Genomic DNA, 25006 nt, shown 5'->3' with positions numbered 1-25006 from the left:
TGGGGGCTAAAAAGTTTTGAGATTAACATAAAACAAAATTTTGTTCGATCAAACTTGTTTTTAATTAATAAACAAAAATGAACCCCCTTTTGAGTGCTGAATACTTTTACCTAAAATGTTTTGTAGGAACAGAATAATTTATTATTAACTAGATTTTAATAATAAATTATATTTAATAATTAAAGTTTTTGTTTTTGAATATAATTTAATTGAATAAATATAAACATTATAATATAAATATATTTATTATTTTATTAAATATTATTATTTTACATAATCATTAATAAATACTTATATGCGTCGAACAACTACTCTAGTAATTTTTACCACACGTATTTATGTGTCCATAGTACTCAAAGGGTTAAAATACTTTTTTGTGTCATGTGTTCATTATATTTAATCAATCGTCAATTGATTATCAACCAAATGTTCAATTTTTCAAGGCAACCTTTTTTATACTTTGCAATAGATAGGATTTTAAATTGTTAGAAATTTTTGCAATTCCATTGAGTCGTGTTATTTCAGGTGTCTGTCTGTCGTAAACCGAACGTTTGTACAGCTTACTGGGATAATACAAATTTGTGTTGAATTCTATAGACTGGCTTAAGTTCTTTGGAAAAAAAAAAGTACAGCAAAAGTTGTCTTAAGCTTAAGCTTCTCTTTCAAATTAGAAAACGACTCACCATCAGTCATCTTTCTCGTTATATGAATAAATCGAAAGATTCAAAACTTGTCAGGATAATTGCTTTAATCTGATATAATCTGATTAACGAAATCCTTTAGTCATTCTGTCTCTTGTAAAACGATGACTTTCTCGACGTTTAATAAAAAAAGTACTTCCCCCCCCTCTACTCCAACTCTGTAACGATTATTATTTGATACCAGTTATCGTAACTTTGTTGGAAATTCGAAGATACTTTAACAAGCTCGTGAATGCAATTCTCATAGAAAACATCTAAAACAATTATCTTGTGTAGTAGTTTTATTATCTACAACAAACAAGACACGTTTTTTTATCAGAATTTTCTTTAATTCAATCTAACCGCGTTATTCGATAAAAAAAAATATTATTTTTATATTTCTTTCTTTCTACGAGTTGAAATCGAATTGATCATCGTTCGTGCCGTTCGAATTCATCGAATCGAATTTAATCGATAATCGAACCAACGATGAAATTATTTATCACGTACCACGTTACTCTCGTAGCAGGATAATTCGAATTCTTCTTACAATAAAAAAAAGAATTGAAATTTTTATTACGTAAGAAAGTAGACACTTTTTATTACTTAAGTTCTGTTTTGATAAAATTTATCTGAAACGTTTCTTCTTGAATATAAAATAGTTATAAACGGAAATAACGGGTAAGGAGTTAATGAAAATGGAATTTAATCTGGGTTTAAAGTTCCACGCGTGGATCTGTTACACATACCAAAAGTCATTTCTACATGTAAGCTTGAATTGCAAGGAAATGCAAGGAAGGGCAGCGATACGAGTTGGAAAAAAAAAAGTAAAAGGGGAGGGGACATAAGGAGGAAGGGTAAATGCAGATAACAAGCCACCCCGGAGGCTTGTTATATGTTCATGTATCTGTGTATATTTCTATGTTTATGTGTTATACCTATGTAAACATATACACCTATGTACCGCCGAACAGCAAAAGAACGAACGAGCGAATAATTTCAAAGACGATAGGCCAGTGGTAAGGATTCTTTGTTTTTTTTTTCATTTTTTTTTAATTCTTTTTTATTCTATGGTATTCCGTGTAACTGAATATTGGGTTTTTTTTTCATTAGTCTTGTCTCTGATAAAAAAAAAAAAAAACATTTAACGAGATTTTACATATCGATATCTCCTAAAAAAAATAAAAACAAAACAAAAGTAATTTCAATAGATTGTAATAATTATATCTATGAATAATCATTTTCTTAATAATTTTTAATTTTTTTTGTATAATTCAATAATAACAATTTTGTATAATTAACCTGTTAACCTTTTTAATTACGCAGCTTTTATTATTTATTTATTATTTATGCTTAAAATAAATGAAAAGATTACAAAATATATATTTTTTCGTTTATTTATAGATAAAATACGTAAAATACGTTTGACGTATTTATACGTCCTGCCCGGTTAACAGGTTAATACTTTTGTTTAATTTTTTAAAATAATTTAATCGAGAAATTATTTTCACAGTGATTTTGTTAACGAAATTCAATGAAGTTTCGTTCTAAGATTTAAGTTATTTAAATTTATATATGTATAATTATAAATAGAAGGTTAGTAATTATTTTCGTGTACGAGTAGTTGAAAAAGAAAGACTAAAAAACAAAAAAAATTACTGATCCCATTTAAAGTTTTAAAGACTTAAGTCTTTGCTAAGTGGTGAGTAATGAATATGCTAACGCGTGCCGAGTGTGCAAGAAGAAGAAAAGCTTTTGCACTCTTTGCAAATCGGGTTCAAGCACCTTTCTAGGAGTGTACTACAGGAATTTTATGGTGTTAAGAACAGGTATAAACGACAGACACGGGTTCTTACGAGAAATTCGACCTCTTCGATTCTCCGTTTCCATTTCTCTATTTTCTTTGTACTAGGCGAAAATTTATCGATTTGAAGGAATAAGAAAGAGCACTAACGATTGGATTTCTACTCGAGAGAAGAGTTTCTTAGACGTGTTTAAAGTTACCTTGAATGTAACGAAGATGCGACGTTGCTGCTTATCGATACTTCGGAAAATTCAATTTCTCTATGACGTTTAATTAATGTGAAATAATAGCACGGCAAGACTCCACGATGTCATTATACTTATTCTTCTTCTTCTACGAAAATGATTCAATAAAGTTTAAGAGAAATGTCATTTGAAAATCGACATCGAGTATCGAACAAGCAGATAACGATATTTAACATTAAACCTATCACGATTAAATTTACGATCAAATTACCTGACATTCTTATTTTTAATTAAAATTCTTCATTCAACGTTATTGCTAAAAAAAAAAAAAAAGACAAAAAAAAAATTATAACTTATATGAAAGACCAGTCATTTGATCGGTTGAAGTATAAAATAAATGTACATAAATCCTAGACAGGTTTATCATTTAATCATAGTAATTAATCATATTTATATATAGTATCATCTCACAAGTAAATTTGCAATTAAAATTTATCAATTAATTGAAATTATCAATTTATAAATTCTACAACTCAACATTATTACTCATTTATATTGTACTATATTAATTGCATTTAATTAAACTAAATTTAATCGGTAATAGTAAAAATAGATGTCTATTGATAGGTTTAATGTTCTAAAGGGTTCTCATTGGTGTACGCTATTATCGAATAGTATAGTTTTATCTCGAGTTATCTTACGATTTAATATCGCATAAAATCTTTCAAAGTGGGGTGATCGAAGCTTTTGACATAACAGAACTGAACGGAACGGAACGGAAGAACAGCCTGAGGGCTTAAAGCTTCCGAAGGGAGACCGCTAAGGTCTCCACTGACCGATACTGCTGTTTGAGAAGCAACCCTTGCCCGAGGGTGCTACTGTGGTTTGAGTAAACACAGGGCGAACGTTATCGAAGGGAATGGATAGGTCGTTCGTTCGTAACCTATCGTTCTATGGGTACCTATGATCACGCGTGCTACGCAAATAAGAGGGGGAATTTCTAATATCGTTGAACGTGATGCGTGTATCTTCTCTGTCCTCTTAAAACGACACGCGTATGTCTCTCTCATGTGTTACGAATATGAACGTACCAATTGTTTCTTATTATTTTCGAAAATTTACTTTGTCAAACTACAAAGAGAAAACGATATAGATAATTAACCTCGTACTGTATATTTGCTTCGTTTCATATTCTCAGAAGAAGAATAAATAGAAAAAGAAGAATACCGTATAATTCAAATTCTTATAGCAAGAAAATTCCTACAACTCGTTGAAGATATTGCGAATCTTTAGACAACGTTCTATATACAATAAAATGTAATTTATTACATTTACAAATGACATTTGCTTTAATTTAACATCGTCGTTTGTAATTATGTTTATTTTCTTAATTGTTTTACACATTGTTCTCATTGTTTTATCATTATTCGTACAGTTTGTATAAGCGTGTATTATCAAGAATAATTAATATCGCAGAGATAAATTTTTTTAATTATTTATATCTAATACATAAATTTATTACAAATTTAAAATTAATGTTAATTATTATTATAGTTATATGTTATTTTTAATTAACATTAGATATAATATATATGTATAAAATATATAAATATAAATATAATAAAATATATATATCTAATGATAATTATTATAATTATTGTTATTTATATATTATATTTAATATATAAATTTATTGCAAATTTAAAATTAATTTTAATAATATTAAAAATATAAAATTATTGGAAATTAATCTCTCGATTTACAGATATACATTTTTCATATAAAAAGATGATTTTCTTGTTAAACGCGAATTCATATAACGTGTAACGTATGAACCACAAGTTATAAGATAATCTAATCTAAACTGTTTAGAAGTTTAGTATTTTTTTTCTTTTTTTTTCCCTTGGTAAGTTAATATCTCTAGCATTCTATTCTAGCAATTCATAGTCAACCTTTTCTTTTAAGAAGGAAAGAAAACTCGATGTCTCTTGTACGGCATATAAAACACGCGAAGAGAGAAAAAGAGAGAGAGAGAGACAGGGAAAGAGAAAGAGAGAGAGAGAGAGAGTGTCGTGCCGAGAGGGTCTCTGCGCGTGCTCTTGCAGTCGAGATAACGAACAGTCTGTATTCTCGTTAGCAGTCATGGCAGTCGTTAAGATAACAACGAGACACGACACTCACCGCGAACCAAGCCAAGGCACGAAAAGAAGATTTAAGGTCGTCTTAGGACGGCATAACTTTCATAAATTAGTCCTAGACGTTCGAAGGCGTCGTACCTATGGACAGAGAGAAAGAACTGTTTCTTTTCTCTCGCGTGGGTTAGCCATCAGCCCTTTTAACTTCCCCTTATATACACCATACTACACTATTCGTATATTTCGTATATAAATTAATAACCTTACGACCAAATTTTATCCCTACGTGGTCCTAAACCACCATCGAATTCATTCTCTTTCATTCGTATTATATATAGATGTACATATACTTATTATTTTTTTTTTTTTTTTTCGAAGGGGAAGTACAAAAGGATGGTGAGGGGTTTTTATTTATTTCTTTCTCAGTTCGTTTCTTTTTTGCGACGGGAATTGATCGTAAAAGCAAGTCTTGAGTCTGAAGAGTAAGAGAGAGAGAGAGAGAGAGAGAGAGAGAGAGATTGAGATCAAAAGGAATAAAACAAAAATCTATATATATATATGTATGTATGGATGGATAATAAACGAGTAGTTGGTACATGAAATAGTATGGAAATAAAATCAAGAGAATGAATAATAAAATTATTTCTACGTGATGTTTATTATCCGATCGATATTTTGTAATATCTTTAATAAATTATCAACTAGTAAAATATTTTGAAATATTTATTATTATAATAAAATATTATTACAAATATTAATAATAAATTATTAATATATGTATAATAAAATGATCTGTCAGTTGATTATTTAATATTAATCAAAATATATATATTTATGATAATATATAATATTTTTAAATTTTATTTTAAAATATAAAATTATATTATAAATTTATATAAGTATATATATATATATATATTTATGTATACTTTATATATACGAGAATCGATTGGAAAAGTTTTGAAATCTAACGAAGAAACAAATTCTCTTTTGATTTTATTTTACTTTATAAAAGTTATAATTATAAAAGTATATTATGTTTTATTCACAAGATAGCACCCTCCCCTACGCCCTATTACCTATTATATACATTTACGTAAATGGGTTGAAAAAGTTTCTAACTTAACATATACAAAATATAATTTAATTCATTGATAAAACTAGTAGATATTCACATTTTTCTATAAAACGATCTGAAAACTTTTTAACTTATACGATCATTAATTTAGAAAAAAATAAATAAATAAACAAAGTGAGAAAAAAGAACAAAAAAACGAAAGTACTAATCAAAATAATAGAAGTATAATAAAGTATTATACGATACGATATACGAGTGAAGATTAAACGAAATAAATTGTTAAAACATCATTGAACGATCGATGTATTCATCACCTGTATTTACCGTCGCTCGTTGATCAACGCTCATTGTCGGTAGAGTAGTAGATATATCGAAAGAAGGACGGGGATTGGCAGAGCTGAGAACGGTGGACGAGGGGGAAGGGGAGTCTGGGGAATTAATCACGCGCCCAGGTAATTCGAGTCTCAGCATCGACCGCGAATTAATCCGACGTAAAACAACGGCCGTCTTTCGTCCGATACGGACGATTAATTACTTCGGTCAGCCGGTGAATTTGCGATTTGGTCGATAGAAAATTGTCCGATAGATCGAAAATCGAAACTTAAAACAATGTTCGATACTTCGTCATACGTGTTTTTTTTTCACGATCAACATTGATAAACTTTATTTACACTTTCTTAATAAAGTCGAAAATAATTAATTAATTAATTTATTGGGGAATCGTGATTTGTGTGTTTCAGATATAAATGAGATAATACATCTGATTATTTATCAAATATTTTTAATATAAAAAATAACTTTATTCATACTTCCTTAATAAAGTCGAGAATAATTAATTAATTGGGGAATCATTATTTTTTTTAGATACAAATGAGATATATCTGATTATTTATCTAATATTTTTAATAATATAATATTATATAAATAACATTTCATTATATATTTTTATTTTATAAAAATTAATATGTTATAATATATTTAATTTTATTTAAATTAATATTTTATAAAATAGGAGGAGGGGTTACCTAATATGATCGATTTTTATTAAAGATAAAATTAATTAACTTAATTTTTATTTAATCTAATTATAAATGGTTATTACAATGTTAATTCTACGTTTCTTTTATACTCTTTTATACTTATTATTATTATTTTTTTTTTTAAGATAAAAATAAATACACCATAAATATTAGATAGAATAGAACAAAATCCTTTACTATTCTAATTGCAAATTAGAAAATAAATACGATAGAAAGAAAGTGTGTATATGTGTGTGGCAAATGCATATCGAGTTTCTCTTCTTTCCTTTAAACTCTCTCTCTCTCTCTCTTTTTCAGGTGTATTTAGTTTCTTTTTCTGTAGAGTGCATCTTTCATTTTATAAGAGGTTAGTATAGAACAGGGAAGATCAAGTAAGACATATATTCTTTTTAGAAAGGATCATTGGTAGATCAAGAGGCTTTAAGCGAGACCATTCGTCGTTTGCCGTTAATTTATTTAAAGGAACAGAAAAATAGAAAGAGAAAGAGAAAAAGAGAAGGAGAAAAAGAGAAAGAGAAAAAGAGAAAGAGGAGTTCCATGGACAACAAATCTACCGTATTACAATGGCGCCGTGTATATCGCGAAATATATAGTAAGAATCTTTCTCTTCTTCTTCTTATGTATACATGTGCATGCATATATGCATGTATGCATTGGCGTGGCATGCAATGGCACGACAGAAAGACAACGTAGAAGAAGAAGAAGATGACGATGACGATGGTTGTCTTCGTTGTACGAGTTTATGTATACAACAAGAAAAAGGATAGAACGTGAATATGTAGCGTGCTTTCTCACACCCATAGGAATGAGAGAAAGATAGATAGATAGATAGATAGAGAGAAAGAGAGAGAGAGAGAGAGAGAGAGAGAGAGAGAGAGAAACCAAGAGATCGTTATCCCAGCGGCGGTTTGTGGGCCTAGACAAACGTACATAAATTGAATGCACCGAGATTAGGGGGTTGCTCAGCTGGTAACCACTTTGTAACAGTACCGAGAAACGACTGAGACGAATGGTAATAGTTGTTAGTTCTCTCTCTCTCTCTCTCTTTATTATCTTTCATTTGGAGTCGCGAGTACTTTGAAGAAAAGTTACATGTAATGTGTGTTTTTGATTTGACGATGATAATATTCTATTTCATTTGGATAATGTTTTTAAATTGACACACACTTCAACGGCATGTCGGCTAATCGTTTCCCTTTTCATTGTCCTATTGAAATACGAATCTAGGTATTATTCTAATGTTCAATCTAATTATTATTGAGATTATCGCGATCGTATATACAATACACACCATGTAATCCAAGTTTGTATCCTTCTAACGATAGAAGCATTCTCGTGTCGCATTTCTCAGTCTAATGTACTTTTTCTTTTCTTGTTGTTTTTTCTCTCGAAGATAAATGTTTAGTTAATAGAATATACAAGAAGGAAAATGTTAGAAGGGAACGGCAACCAAGAGGTAAATCGCATTGTCGTATAACTCTTACACGTTGTTGTTCTCCTCGCACGTATAACGGTTTAAACGTCTCAAGGATTATGCTAATAAGATCGCAGCCCGATCGTGATTAAGCTCACAGGTAATTTCGATGTTCGCAAGCGTGCGATTTCCACGATTAGCCCGTGGGGAGACTTCGAGGAAGGGAAGGGAAAGTAAGGGAAGGGAGATACAAGCTGGAGAAGGGTGGATAAGGGGGAAAAGAGGGGGTGGTGGCAGTGAGAGAGATAGGATTGCCAGTCGTTTGATTTACATGTAAGCATTGTCTCTGGAGTGTACTTACGTTTGCAGGCCTTGCGATGCGTGATCGGCCTCGCCGGATCCCTGTAGTAACCTTCTCGGCAATAATGACAGTGCCTTCCTGCCGTAAAATGCCGGCACTGCAGGCAAACGCCTCCGCTGACACGTCCCGACAGCTTGTAGAGTTCCATGTTGAATCTGCACTTTCTCGCGTGGAGGTTGCAGTTGCACTCTGTAACAGGGCCAAGTCGTAATCGTTCGTCGTTCATTATCGTAAAATAATTCTTATTTATTTATCGATTATAATAAATAATATAAATCGAGATAACTGTTGTAACCTTTTTTTTTTGGTAAATGTATTTTTTTTAATAATAATATATATTAGTATACATTTACACGGGATGGTTAGAATTGTAAATGTGTGTGGTTGATGAGGAAAATATTTTTTTTTGCATTAGGTCATTTAGATTAAATCGAAATTAGGCATTTTTATGCTGATATTATTGTTGAAAAATAGTATCCTTTTTTTTCTTTGGGAAAATTGGGAAAACATTTAAATACAGTTAAGGAGATTAATTAAATTTTTGAAAAAAAGAACAATCAAAGTATACAATCTTTATTGCAATTGGATAAAGTGGTATAGGAAAAACCGTACGCATACATCGAAAATGTATAATTTATTATTAATAATTTTTTATTAAAAATCGTAATCGAAGATAATGAATTGCGATTGAATTCCTGTTAGAAAAAATTTGCCTTGATCTCGGTCTATGCTGCTCGTTCATTTGAATATTATCAAACTTCTTAGAAGAAAAAGGTAGAAAAACGGCGAGACTTTTTTAATTCTTCTACTTATCGGGAATAATTAGTCTCGAGTTTATTCATTTAAACTCGAAGGAGTAAGAAAAAAATAAGAAGAAAGAAAAGTATGAAGAAGAAAGAGAGAGAAAGATAGATAAAGCGTTAGGTTCAAGGGTCATTCGCGTTAACGAACGAACGAGCGGCGACAATTTCTTCGGATTCACTTGCTGGAAACGTTTATTTTTTTTTATTCTTTTTTTTATTCTTTTTACGAGCGACAGCAGCATCATCACCAACTTTGTACTTTTTGTTATTCCCCCGTCCTTTTTTTTTTTTTTTAACGGATTCTTATATATGAAAGTAAAAGATAGAGAGAGAAAGAAAAAATTGTCGTTGAACGTCGTTGTCTCATTGATCGAAGTTGGCTGCCGTTTCGCGTCCATTGAATTCTGAAGAAGCAAAAGAGTAAACGAGAGTGGTTGGTTCGAAAAGAAGAATCGTGCCGTAACTTCCCTTCATTCGTCTATTCGAGTATATCTCCACGATACTCCGACGTTCTTCTTCGTGACTTCTTGAAAATAACGGAATAATTGAAAGACAAGTATGGCTCGTGTATGGTTGGTAGGTAGAAAGGTAGGTACTGATGAAGAAGCAAAAGAGAGAGAGAGAGAGATAGAGAGAGAGAGAAAAAAAGAATGAGAGAAAGAGAAAGAGAGACTAGAGCGTCAGGAAGGGTTTGCAATTTTTACGACCCTTTCCACCAAGCCCTTTTCTTGAGAATCTTCTCGACCCAATAATCCGTGTACCGAACCAGGAAGAAAACGTATCTCTAGCTATGTAACTACGTGCATTGAACGGTTTTATTCGAGCTTCTTGCAAAACCTTTTTCTTTCTTCTCTTTTTTTTTCTTTATTTCTTCTTCTAATCTTTCTCACGTGCGTTTATTTCGCACGTTTTCAACCCACGGAGAAAATATCGTCTGGTTACATCACGAACAACATAGAAGGAAATAAATTTCTTCTATTCCTTTCCGAATTCTACGATAACTCTATTATCCTTTTTTTATTTTTTTTTATTCTACTCTCTTTCTCTCTCTTTCTCTTTCTCTTAAGACCCTTTTTCTAGAGTTAGTATTACGGTGAGTATCAATTCGAATTGATTTTTATTGACCGAAATTCGGTCTATCGCACATTTTCGACTTTAGAAAAGAATAAGAAAGAAAGAACATCTCTCGTAATTGTAGAAATTGAGATGGGCTTCCCTCTTTCCGGATAAATCATTAGCGTGGGAAGCGTGTGAGTGGTTTATCCAATCGAAATCGAATTATCTTTTTCCGTTTCTTTTTCGTATCCTCGTTAACGTCCCTTTGTATTTGTTCGATTGTTCGTAGCCTCGATGAAAAATAAAAAATACAAAAAATATTGTAGTAAATAAAAAACCTTTATTGTATCTCAAGAAGATTTCACAAGAATTCACGATCGTCTGTGAGTAAACAAAAAAATATTTAACATTTGCAAAAGAACTTTGAGCGTATTTAACTGTATAACTTATTCGGATTTATTACAAAATTATAAAAAGTATTACGTTCGTTGTTCAACGTGCTTATTAAATTCGCAAAATATTTCAATCCTTCCTTAAAAGCTTCGTAGAGTAATAATATTTTCATTTACATTTATAAATATCTAATATTTATTATTTGTAAGAATAATAATAATAATTCTTTATATATATATATCAGTATTAATAATAAAATATTAAATTACAACGTGTATATATGGTATATTGATACCTTATTAATACAAATTCTATTAATTAATATTGAATGAAATTATTTACCATTTCTCGAACAGTGTTGAGAATTTATTAAAAAACATATATAAAAAATAAAAAATAATAAAATAGTAAAAAAGGAAAAAATAAAAAGAAAAATTAGTTGGTCAAACATTTAGTATATCGATACGAACTTTGTGAAAGAGAATGTTTTAAAGTAAAAAAGGGTGGTTAGTAGTTGTGAGAGTTTCTAAGAGAGCGTGCATCGGGTCGATCAGATAAACACGAGATAGTTAATAACCTCGTTCAAGCCACCGTCTGAAATTCCACGATCGGTTCCTGTTATTAAGCTTTCTTCCTTGCACTAGGATTTGCAAAGACCGACCGACCGTTTTGCCGCGAAATGAAACGCCCCTCCTCCTCTTTGAGAGTTATTTTTGTAGTAGAGGAGTAGATCGGTACTGTAATTAGAGATTAATCGTCGTTAGATCGACGATCGGTGATCGGTATTTAAGATCATGACATTATCTACTTACTTCTCTTTCTTCGATCGATTTTCTTTTATCTTTTCTACGTTAAAGAGACACAAAAATCAACAGGTGGATTTTCTTATTTGAATATCATTTACAGTTTTTTTTTATTTACAGAGATGAAATTTTATTTTATGCGTTAATCAATATTTTTTTTGGTTTTAATATTTATAATGATAATATTATATATATCATTATTATAATTATGTTAATAAATATTTCTTATCTGTATATTTATAATAAAATAATAAATTATTATTGAAACCGAACTAAATATATTAATAATAAAGTATTATATATATATATATATATATATATATATATATATATATATACACACAAATTACGTGTCACGTTGTTTGTTCGCAATGAACTCCTAAACTACTGAACCGATTTTAACAAAATTTTGCATACTGTGTGCAGTTTCATCCAACTTGAAAGATAGGATAGTTTATATATTAATTTATAATCGCAATATTATTTTGTTGCGAATTATTTGTTTATTAACAAAGAGTCATGATTATCTCTGTTAGTTCGATAAGATTCTAACAGATGGCGGTATAAGGTAATTCGTTGACTTAAAGACGTGTGTATCGGACTGATTGTGAGCCACAGAAACGCGTGTGTTAGTTATAATATTATTATTAATATTATTATTAAATTATATTATATATTATTATAATTAATATATATATATATATATATATATATATATATATATATATATATATAAAATATGTATAAATTATTATAAATATTATAGTAATATTATAATATATATAATGTAGTTAATAATATTATAAAATAAAGTATTATATTATATGTATATGATTTAATTTAATTTAATTTGGTATTTTATTTTATATATTCTATAATAATATATCCAATTATATTATTTATATTCGATTAAATATTTAAATATATATAAATATTTATATATATCAGTCATTATTTTCTTATTTTAATAATAATATAATAAATATATGTATACAATTATCGTACTACTTGGAATCGATGAAAGTGATATCATTTATCTTGTTCTTCTTCTTTTTTTCAGGTAAGAAAATTAACAGGTCGATCGGAAATCTTTTATCTATTATCCTCGGGCATTTTGCATCGTATTTCTTCGAAGAAGCAAAAGGTATTTCTCGCACCCTTTTCTCTCTCTCTCTCTCTTTCTCTCTCGACAGTCGTCGTCGTCGTCGTCCTATCGCACGCGCATCATCCTTTTCTTTCTCTCACATAGAACCCGAATCTCGTGAACTTAATCTCCAGCTCGTTTTGTACTAACGACTCGAAGCTCACCCTTTACGAAGAAACAAAAGGAAACTTTGAGGTGTACGAGGGGATCGTTCGATGAAGAAAAATAAAGAAACAAAAAAAAAAAATTGCGGAACATCGAAGGTAACACATGCTGGCTGTTTAACAGTTCGAACCTGTTTCAAGGTTCAGTATCGCCATATCTTTCTTCTTTTGATTTACATTTTTGTTTTCCTTTCCAACAAATCCAGAAAATAGAAGATGTAATTTTTTTTTTCTTTCCTTAAATGCACATTTTTCTTATTTTTTATTTTCTTTTATTTTATATGAAATGAGAAATAGGTCTGCGATAGCAATTTTTCTAACAAGATTTTTCTAACGAAAACAATTTAACCCAAGGCGTGTAATATATCGTTGCAACGACTCCTAGAATCCAACTATAAACGTGAAGAAAAATAGGTTAGACAAAGATAGATACGTGATTCTCCGTAAAGCTTGTCTTTGCTGTAAGCTTACGTGGTTAGATAAACTGCTTCATGTTAGACTCGTTTAGCACCGTAGAAAATTGCCAAATAGTTTCTTTCATTCTTCCTAGTTCTCATTTACACCCAAAGAGACCTACGCGAACTCTACCTACACGTACACACATACACACATACATAGGATATTCTTGTTGTTAAAAATTTGTGATTGAAACATCCTGATTGTTATCTTATTTTTTTTTGTTTATTATAAACTTCGTGAAAGTTCAACGATTTGAGGATGGTAACATGTGCAAAGTAAAATATCTATGAACTTCGTTGTTAAGTTGTTAGAAGAAAACTCGTTAGATGTAGAAGATCCCATGGAAAATTGTTGTTTGAAGTTGCATCAAGTTAATTTATTAGGTAAAATACTTGATAAGATCAAGAGAGAAGAGTTCGTACAAGCAAGAAAGCAAGAAAGCAAGCACCTACCTGCGTTGCATCTACGTTCTCGAGCTTATTAAAATCAGCATAAGAGTTGAAATTTCAAGATAGGCATCGTGAAAGTCTGTAGGGTATAGCAAGAGTAGTTTATAATGAAGGAAGTAGATGATGGTTCATTTCTTAAGAAGAAATTTACACGTACCACAAGTGTGGTTCTCTTTGTACTTTAGAACATTAGAAGCTCCTAAGCTCTTAGAGAATACATTTAAACCATCATTTTTCAAATAGATATACTAACTGACTTTGGTACGCGTTTATCTCATCGATGTTTAATAGTTTTATCAATTTCTCCTAAAGTAATACTTCAAAATTTGTTAGGTAAGTTGGATGAAAGTAAAACACACGTGCGTACATGTCTACGTACTTTTATGCATTTTATTATTAAGAAAAAAAATACAAAAAAAAAAAAGATAAGAAGAAAGACAAATTAGAGCTCGATGTTCATGTTGGAAAAAGAGAAACATCTTTACAAAGAGAATGAGAGGCTCTTCTTCTTCTTCTTCTTCTTCTTTTTCTTCGGAAATTATAAAGAAGATAGTTGTGTAGAGTACCTACTATACAACCGTGCTATTAACCATGTACACCGGAGAAATTATTCTCAGCTCTCGCAGGTGCTTCCTCCGTTTCCAATCACTTCGTCTCTCGATAATCGTACACCACCACCACTACCACTAACACCACCAATCGAACCTCTTGCCAGATGCGCGATAATTATCGTGCTAGGACGATAATCTCATTACAAAATTATAGCGTGACGAGACAGGTATATATATGTATACGTATATTTATGTATATGTGTATATATACATATACATATAGAGTATACCGTACCAATGTATTTTTACTAATGAAACATCGATCGTGACGGATCGATCTTCATTATCGAAAATTAGTCGAAAGAAAGTGTCAGACTGAGTTGAGAGAAAAGAAAGTGGTGAGGTGGTGGGCAGGGGGGGGGAGAATGGGATAAGATAGCACCTTTTTCTTTTTATTTTTCTTATCTTCTTCTTTTTGTTTCAATTTTAATTTCCATTTCTACCACGAAGTAATCCTGTCACAGGTGCGTTATCCTTTCGAGTTGGCTTTTAAACCAGCTCTCCGCTAACCTCCCACGCATGTGAAAATTCCGACGAAACGAGTAACCGAGAGCGTGGTGCATTAATAACTTCGAGAACCACGGGTGGTTTTCGATTCTTTTTTCTTCGTTTGTTTCTTCGCGCCGTGAACGGTATCGGGAATGAGAGAGAGAAAGAAAGAAATGAAAGAGAAATGAGAGAGACGAGCGGTAGTTCTATTACAGGGAATATTAATTATCAATAACGGCCATTCTAAGTTCCTTCGTAAAGAAAAGAAAGTAAAAGGGAAAAAAAAATATAAAAAATAAAAGAAGAAAAAAAAGTGTTCACGAGCGAAAGGGGAATCCAATTGTTTGATAAATATTAAATTACACGGCGAAAATATGCGAGTTAATTATTTAAAAAAAATTATTTGATTGGACAACACCTACATCAAGATGAATATTTACAATACTTATATGCATATGGTATATATCTTTATATATAAAAATTCAGTGGTGCAATATGTTCGTCCACTAATAATTCTGAAACTTCTTAACCTACATATCTTAATGAAATTTTTTTTATTTTGTGTGACTTTTTTCAGCTTAGGATATGGGATAGTTTTTATCGCGATTATTTTTATTTCTTAATTGCTAATTTAAGAATTTATTATTTAGAGGTTATCTAAGTCTTTAGGTTCTGTAAGCATTTAACAGATAGCGCTGTATTACATTTCAATTATTTCACGTTTTTTTCAGATTTACATATGACATAACTAACCTTACTTAATATATATATTTTTTTTAGTATTATTATTTTAAGTATTCTATTCTTATTGTAGTATTATTTTGTGTGTGTTGTTATAATTTATTCTGCAGAAGCATCCTAGCAGATATATTAAACTTTTCGTTTTAATATTTTTACTTTTCCCATAAAAGACAAAGTTTATACAGGAGAAAAAAAACAAAATGTCTAAAGACTCGGGAATAATGTGAAGAATTTTAAAGAAAAGCAGATAAAATTGGGTGCATCCTCGAGGGTCCAATTTGTTCACTATTCTCACGCTCGCGATAAAATTGTACAGGTAAAGGGGGGCTTCTGCTGCTGGGGGAGGGAATGGTGGGGTAGTATCATCTAACCTGTTTAAAGCGACCCACTAATTCTTTATTCTACCTTGAGGAACGTTCGTTCTCGCCAGGGGGAGGGGTAGAAAAAGGTTGTGAAGATGCTTTCGATTAATTATTCCGTAAGCGTTTTCGAGCCACAGCCAGGTTGAAATTAAAATCGGTTCGTTAACCGGTGCTACGTGGAATTTTTTCTTAATTCATTGAACGACCAACCGACCGACCATTCGAGCTACCGATTACCATCCTCTTCCTATCCCTTCCCTTTTTAGAAAACTAGAAGATCATCATCTTTTCTTCTATCTGTGTTACTATGATTCTAATGAGGCATGGAAAAGAACATCCTGGGGACCCTACGGGAACTTTACGACGCCCTACTACCATCCGACCAGTACCTCTTCGTTATTTCGATCAACGTTTCTTTTTTCTTTTTATAAATTGACGATCAGCGATCGTGCTAGGATAATTTCTCTCTTTCTCGTTCACTGTTTTAAGCAAAGCAGATGTTCGCTGTCAACGAAATTTCGTGGAACTTTACGCGAGATTGGACATCAAAAGTACCGAAAGGCAAACATTTTATTGGATTTTTATTACCCGATAGAACAGATTTTTATCGTCTAGCTCGTTAAATCTAACGATCTAACTAGCCATCGTTACCTTTCTACTTTTCTTTTTCTATTTACGATATCAATTTTTTATTTCTTTTTTTTTCTACATTAAGGTAAATACCTATCGATTATTATTTCCTTTTGAACAAGATCTTATATACGATATATATATATATATATCTTAATTCTCTTACGAGAAATCTCATTTTTATTCGACAATTAACGTAATGGGACACTTTCATTACACTCATCTTTCTTTCTCATCTCTCTTGGTAGCTTCATAATGTGACAAAAAAAAAGAAAGTAGAAAATAATGTCTAATTATATTCAAAGACAGAGAGTCCATGTGTATGTATGTGTGAGAGAATAGAGAAGTGAATCTACTTGTGCACTTAGCAACCTTAAACGGATTACTCGTCGCATATCTTGATGCTTTTCGTCGAAATGGAGAACAGTAGTGTTGTGCCTAGACTAATTCAATCTCTTCACCAGCACCAGCAGCAGCAGCAGCACCCAGACAACATTTCCCCGATGGATCCGTCATACGCATATGTATCTACGTATCCCACCGAGAATGGTGTAATTGATCGAGTTACATAGCACGTCGTCTCTGAACGTCAGTAATGACATACTCTAACGAAGAACGAGAAAGTGCTTGGGATAGATATCACCCCTACTTATTTTCATTTTCTTTATCTATTTAAACGTTTAACTTTTATGAATCAACTTTTACGATTCATTTTCTTCTCCCCTTTTTATTTATTTCTTCTTCTTAAATACTCATTAAATTTTAGCACGTTGAGAGAAGTTCCTGACCTTTCTAACTACTCGTATTTTCAAATATTCAGGATGTCAGATTTAGTCTTATTCTAGAAGGACTAGAAATAAATTGTAGTTTTCTTTTTCAAACTTTTTCGTTGATGATACCTGTCTCGTATCTCAGCAAGGGGTTCCACCTTTGAAATTCAAAAGGATGACTTCTAACTGTAAACCTTTTCGAATCTATTAGTCGAACCGTGAAAACACACATGCCACGACAATTTTTACTTGAGGTCGTTTATATAATTAATTATTAATACATTAATAATATTAATTTATTTTACAATTAATAATAAATCATTAATGAATTAACAATATTAATTTATTAATAATTATTAATTAATTATTAATTCTTCTTAACGAGTCTTCAATTTAACGTCAATTCTTCCGTGTATTTTAATTTTTTTTTTAAACACTCGAAACAAAGGGTTCTCTTTTTATTTTTATTTTCATTTTGAAAGATCATACTCTCGTTTATCGCATCAAAAAATGGATACATATTTCAACACCGTTCTTTACTATATTAACACTTACAAAATAACAAGATTTAATAGTAAGCTTGAAAAGGGAGAAAAATCTTTTCATACTTAACAAATAGAATTGTTATATAGATATATCTCACTTGATAGGTAGGAATAAAGATCACCGATCATTATACTTATTAACTGCAGTTTACAAATTGGAATGCGGTCGAATGGAAAAGGGCTCGAAAGAGAAGAAGATTCGTTGGTTGGACAATTAACCTTTAAGGTCAGCTGTCGGCAGGCAGTTCCCTCGACGAAACTGGTCGCTTTTCGTTCAGGATTTTGCTCGTGCTTTTTTTTTTTTTTTAATTCTTCTACAAGGCTATCCGGTTTGTGTTCAAATCTTTACGAAGAAAAAAGTGTTTTATTCTTCCTCGAGAGTCTATTAGCTAATCTGACAAATGGACGAGAGATAGTTGAAAAATAATCAAAAACAAAACGAGATTTCATTGAGAGATAATATAATATACTTTCATAATTTTAATTCGATGAATTAAATAAAAAAAAGAACAAAAGAAGGAAGGAGGGAAGGTGCTTGAAATTCGTTCTCTGTCTCGAGGTTAAACGTGAAAAAAAACCACAAGTAAGAAATCGTTTTATATATGAAGCTTACAAGAAAAATGGTTTACTATTGTTTTATTTCCAAGGTTAAGAAGAAAGCTTTGAATTCAAGTTTCACTTTACACAACTCAGTTTCTCTCTTACGTTATTCTTCAACTCTTATATGCAGGCATCTTTCGAATAACACGGCTAGTTGGTTCCATATTATTCGAAATCATACTAATAATTTTGTATTTTTAGTTGTAAAATTTTAGTTGTACAAAAATAACATAAAATTCATTCAATTTAGAAAAGTGAAACTTAAAAATGTAAAAGGTAAAATTTTATAAACGTCATTTCCGTGTAATTCGAGGGTTGTCGCAATTTTTAATCGTGCTATTCGCAACTTTGTGCAATTCAAGTACTTTGCTATTAGAGGGATACCTGTATTTTATTCTCGTGACTTCTGTTAAATCTTGTCGAAAGATAACGTTTGTAAAAACTACAATATAATAAGAAACAACCAATAAGGTTTAGTAATACCCATAAAATTCTATTCGACGTTACGATTTTTCTTGAAAGAGATTTACAAACTACGTTTAACGAAATGTTATAACAGCGACAGTTAAGAAAATGATCAGACACGTTATCACGATCCGTTACACCTATTGGACGATTTAAAAAGATCGTTATCTAGAAGTATCGAGTTTTAACCATCCATAAAGCTCGTTAGCAAGTGCCGGTAATAAACCGCGTTTGTCCGCTGTTTTTAAAACCGTTTTGTCGCTGACGTTTAATGTCTACTATCTTTCTCTCTCTTTTTCTCACTTGGAATTTCTTCGATACTTTCAACCATCCTCCTCCTCTTCCTCCTCCTCTTTTTTTTCATCGATATAGTCTGGTCGTCTTGTTTGATATTTTTCAACAGCATCTTTAAGACGCCATCCTCATTCTTCTCACTTCAATGTTTCGTTTACTACACCAACTATCTATTCTCTCTTTTTCTCTATGGTTATATCGAATAAGAAAAAAAGAAAAAAAAAAATGATGAAAAGTTAAAGATATAACTTCTCTATCTATCCATCTATAAAACGATCCATGCAAGGAAGACACCCACGGAAGCGTCTTAAAGTCGCCAGACAACGTGGTTTAAAGTACCACCGGTTACTAAGATTATCGGCCAACGAACGTCGATGTAAAACGTTGCTTTTAAATATTTTTTTTTTATTAACGCTTATTTGTATTTAAGTGTATCTATCTCTTTACACTATCTATCTATCTATACTTATATATGTGTATATATCTGCATAGGATGCAATGTATGTAACGTATACGTGTGTGTATGTGTATCTGCATAGGATGAGATGTATGTAAAGCGTACGCGTAACGTATATGATATTTACGTGTATGAGTTTACGTATGCATTCGGGAAAGCGTAAATTTACGAGCCAATAAATTATGTTGGCTCGCCTATCGCGACGCCTAACGTTAGCAAAACCCTAACGAGGCGTTAACGCTGTCGCGAGAAACCTTCTACTTGCTAGACGTTAATGAGACGACGAGCACGGGATCCGTGAAAACGACGTTCGACCAAGCTCAAAATACATACATATATATATGTCGAAGGATCTTGCCGATGTGTTCTATGGGTCGATTAATGTTTTCTTTCGAAAGAGTGAGAGACCACCCTGATCCTAACCTTTTGACGTTTAAGAATATTTTCTCGAAAGAAATTGTCTTTTCTTAAAATCATTGGATTATATCTTTTAATCCTTTTTTCTCTTTAACTTTTCCCTTTCTCTCCTTTTGTTTTCGATAATAAATCATATTACGAATATTTATCAAATGATCGATAGACTAGCTATCTAATTAACATTTTTTTTTTGCAATTGGTTACTTGTTACTTCCCACGTAGTTGTTGTTGAGATTAAATAATATTCTTGATTAACGTTAGATTTGTTGAAAGATTACTCAAGGAATATTCGTGAACTTTTATAATACTTGTTTATAAATTATGACAGACAATTTGACGTTCTCGTTAATTACTTGTATATATTTTTATTTTATTACATTTCATTAAAAAAAATATTTAGAAAGTACTTAATTTAATTACTTAACGTGTATATTATAAAGTTCATGTGTTTTTAAAGAAAACTATAAAGTAAAAAAAAGAAAAGCTCCGATTAAACAAAATTTTCCGATTGATTCGATTTTTAAGAAAAAGTTTTCAAAACTTTTGTAAAACATATGAGTACTTTTCTACATGTAACAAATTATTAATCATTATTCTTCTTTATTTATATATACCCGAAATAACCGAACCTACCAACCTACCTACCTAAGAGAGTAAAGAGACGTGAAATGTGAAAAGTATTTGTGGAATTTAAACAGCGACAAATTACATACTTGGAGTGTCCCTAGTCGTTAAAGTTTATCCACCCTCTTTTTTTGTACCACCCTTTTTCCCCTCCTTATACCTTAGAATGTAACAACGCGTAGTAACACACGTTGATCATTACTACGAATTCTAACGGAATACATGAGAAAAAAAAAGATAAAAAGAGAGAAAGGTAGAGAATTTCCAAGAGTATAATCGAATCCAAGTAACCTTGAGACACCGCTAATAAATCTCTTCAAGCAAGTAGATACGGAAAAAGCTCGCTAAACGCGTTAGGTATGTTTCATGAAAGACTCCTTGCTGTCATTCGAAAATGTGAAAATCGTTTTACTACGAGGATTCTCTTTCTCTCGTTTTCAACCATACACGAATTCTCATACACGTATATAAACTCGCGTACACATATATATATATGTATATGGTAACGGGGGTAGAGGTATAATGGGTGCCACGAAGAACGCTATAAACGACGCGACATAGCCGTCGACGGTTGTTCGCTATTCTCATTACAAATGGTCTCATCCGTAGACACGTGTTTGTTTATGTCGCCATCAGTCGTAGCACCACCACCATCACCACCACCACTACCACCACCGTTACCACCACTAACATTCAGTACCAGCATCGGTAACGGCAGCAGCAGCATCGTTGAGCTACCAAGCTTGGAGCACTTACCGTAAATGTATTCCCCTGACAGTGGTATTGCTGTTGTTGGCTACGTTATACACGACCCTAGAGAAAGAGAAAGAGAGAGAGAGAAAGAGAAATGAAACAACTTTACTATCCAACGTTTCTCCGCCATTGCTAGTAGCACGAACCTCTTTCCTCGTGGTCTTATGTATATTATCCAAGGTGGCTTATTCGTTATACATCACTAAACGAGCACTTCTGTAAATTTTCATAACACTTCCTGCATAATCTTAGGATTTCCAATTATTGTAATAATTATTTCTCTAATATTATTATTTGAAATAACATATGTGTTTAATTTTAATCTCTTAGGCATTATTGAATTTTGCGAGGAACTGTTCCTCTGTACGACAGGGTTTAACAGACAATGCCGTTTTCTACAAGAGTACATTGAAATGAAGTATTTAATAATTAAATTATAATTTTTCTTTAACACTTGGCACGCGAGTATACTTTGTCGTCAAGTTGCGCATGCAGCAGGCGTTTTTTCGTGAATTGCTCGGGAATTTGGTCAAAAATTTATTGTATTTTATTTTTTGCGTCATTATCGAATTATATATTACATATGCATTGAAAAATGCACAATTCATCACATAAATACCTAAGTGCTTTGCCTACTTCTTGTTTGTAATTATACATTACTCGCTATCTACCACAAATCTACTAAATACGTATTTTAACGTGACCCGCGCTCCAGTGACAGACTGCGAAAAACGTAAAAATACGTTGCCTGCATGCCGAGTGCTAAAATATATTACATAAACTTTAACTTTAACAATTTACTTTAATAATTAATAATACAATTAGGTATGATATATTTGAAAAGATGTCATCAGTGAAAACCACTATAGTGGCGCGTAATGCCTAATATGTTAAATCATATCGTCCTTTTTCTTTTCATTTTATGAGAAAAAAAAAGAAATAATAAACTGAGAGAAATAAAATCAATGTAACAAAAATAATGAAAAATAAAAGGTATGGTACCGAGACAAAGGATGGTGATAAAAAATAACAAGGTCATTGTGGAAAATGTGTTCGATGGAAAGGGTGAAATCCGCCCCCTTTTTATTCGACCCTTTAAGCCGACGTGCCGTGCGTGTTTCACGGTACGATTTCTGGCAAACTGGTCGGTTAAATGGCTCGGAATCTGAAATTGGCTCGCGTGTTTCTTTTTCTCTCTTCTACTTTCATTCATTCTTTTTTTCTCTCCCTTAACCCCTCTCTCTCTTTCTTTTCGTACCACTCAAGTTTGAAATCGTTCCGTAATTCAATTCGTAAAAGCAACCCACGAAACTCTTCAAGATTTTCTTTATTTTCCTGTTTCGAGAAGGGACACTTATGTTAGATGATCAACGAACATACGTTGCCTAGTAAAAAGAACTATCATAAAGATTCTCAATCGGCATAGAAATAGTTCCTTTGTATTGTGTTCGGATTAATAAAGGATCGATCGAGAGAGGATTTATAAAAGAAATTAATAAAGTGGAAAAGGGTTAAGAATAGGGATAAGTTGAAGTTGAACAGGTTTAAGTGAAAGAGAAAAAGAGACAAAAAGGAAGAGGTTGGAAAGGGAATACATAATTTTTTTGTATTGGTCACAAAACAAATTTTCTTCTAAGGATAAATCCTTATCGAGTGAGATCGAAGCAAATATTTGTATGAAATACTACATGAATATGTCGTTATACTAACTCGTGTTTTGTGTGCACGTCCTTCTATGATTACACGCAAGCGTATTTATACACTTATGAGTATATATATGTATGTATGTATGTATATATGTATTACTATAGGATAGTACGCGTTCCTAGATAAACACTTTGCACTCGAATTATAACGCAGCAAGAAGGAACGTTGCGTACGTAGATGGTCGAACGCGATTTGTAGAGCTCGAGTACACTCCTTCTCTCTCTCTCTCTTTCTATAAGTGCTTAGGTTTCGTAAAGATATAGTGAGTGACAGAGAGAGAAAGAGAATAGGGGAGAGAAAGCACGTGTTTGATCATTTCCCAAGAGCTGACAGAGAAAACAAAAGCTATGGACAAAAGGACGCGTGGGCAGCCATTTCGTTCTTCACCACCACCACCACCACTACTACCACACTACTTACAAATCTAACAGTTTACACGAGAACGAATTCCTCAAGTACCTCTCGTCGATCGTAGTTTTCCAATTTACGACCTGTATCTATTAACTTTCTCCCATATATATATATATATATTTCTGTTCTATGCAAATATGTATATAATGCTTATGTACAAACAATTGAATATTTGTTCTACAATGCTTGAGTTTTTTATTTTTATTGGTATATACAAATCTGTCGATTTGAGTTTAAATACTTTTTGTATTATATGTATGTATATATATAATTATACAATTAAAAAAAATATATATATATTATATTATTAATAATATAATAAATATTATATAATATAATATTATATATATATTATATTTATTAATAATATATATATGTGTTGATACAAATCTCTTTATAAATTTTTATAAACATAATTTCATATCTTGTATCCTAATTTCTTGACAGGTTCTAATTACGTGGATCAAAATTCGATCAATTCAATTTAGAATATTTTTTAATTAAAAATTTGTATCATGATAATTAATATTTAGATTTCACGTGAATATTTTGAACCTATATACATATATCTTCATCCTATATTATGTCCAATCAAATTAGAGTATAAATTCCAACGATATTCGGTATAAATAATTCATGAATTTAGCAATCCTAATCCAAATCTTTCGATTCGATTTAGAAAATTTGTAGATAAAATTTGTATTCATGATTAATATACAAAATTTTACGTGAATATTATGAATGTATTATACATATACATATACACAAATACATATATATATATATGCTCAGTGACTATAAATTCGAGTATCGTCTCGATCTCGGTTGAGAGCCAGCCAAGGCTGTTTACCGTGGAGAGGGTGGGAGTGAGGGGTTAAGGGGTGGGGTGGGGATATAGTATATACGGAAGCTATTCCGGCGAGAGTGGATAAACTGGAAATCGAAACGATCCATCGAGTATCCTTGGCATTCGTCCATTCATCCTCTCCTCTCTCGGCGAGAGCTAGCCAAGTGCCGTCGAAACGTGCGAGTGGGATTTGCACCGAGTGTATCCACCCTCCTAACCCCCTCTCGTTCTCCTTTGCTTTAGCTGGAGGGGAAGGCGTGGCTCCTCTGAACATTTACGAACTTGTCTAAACGAAGTAAAACACGCGACACAACC

General features: G+C 31.6%; 1 protein-coding gene and 1 long non-coding RNA gene across 2 annotated transcripts in view; one reads left to right on the top strand and one right to left on the bottom strand.

Moving 5' to 3' along the window:
- LOC107070133 (netrin-1) overlaps positions 1–25006 on the bottom strand; it is a 136046-nt gene that overhangs the window by 62564 nt on the left and 48476 nt on the right. The window contains exon 2 of the mRNA XM_015328042.2: positions 8698–8886. Coding sequence (XP_015183528.1) covers positions 8698–8886 — 189 coding nt within the window. The remainder of the gene's footprint in view (positions 1–8697; positions 8887–25006) is intronic.
- The window catches only part of LOC149033175 (uncharacterized), a 121738-nt gene that overhangs the window by 56031 nt on the left and 40701 nt on the right, over positions 1–25006 (top strand). The window lies entirely within an intron of this gene.

The sequence above is a fragment of the Polistes dominula genome, unplaced genomic scaffold (genome assembly GCF_049000335.1).
Source record: "Polistes dominula isolate Pdom_NZ unplaced genomic scaffold, Pdom_raw_medaka contig_15, whole genome shotgun sequence".
NCBI classification, from domain to species: Eukaryota; Metazoa; Arthropoda; class Insecta; order Hymenoptera; family Vespidae; genus Polistes; species Polistes dominula.
Note: the sequence above shows the minus strand (reverse complement) of the source record. Positions and strands in the feature narration are given on the sequence as shown.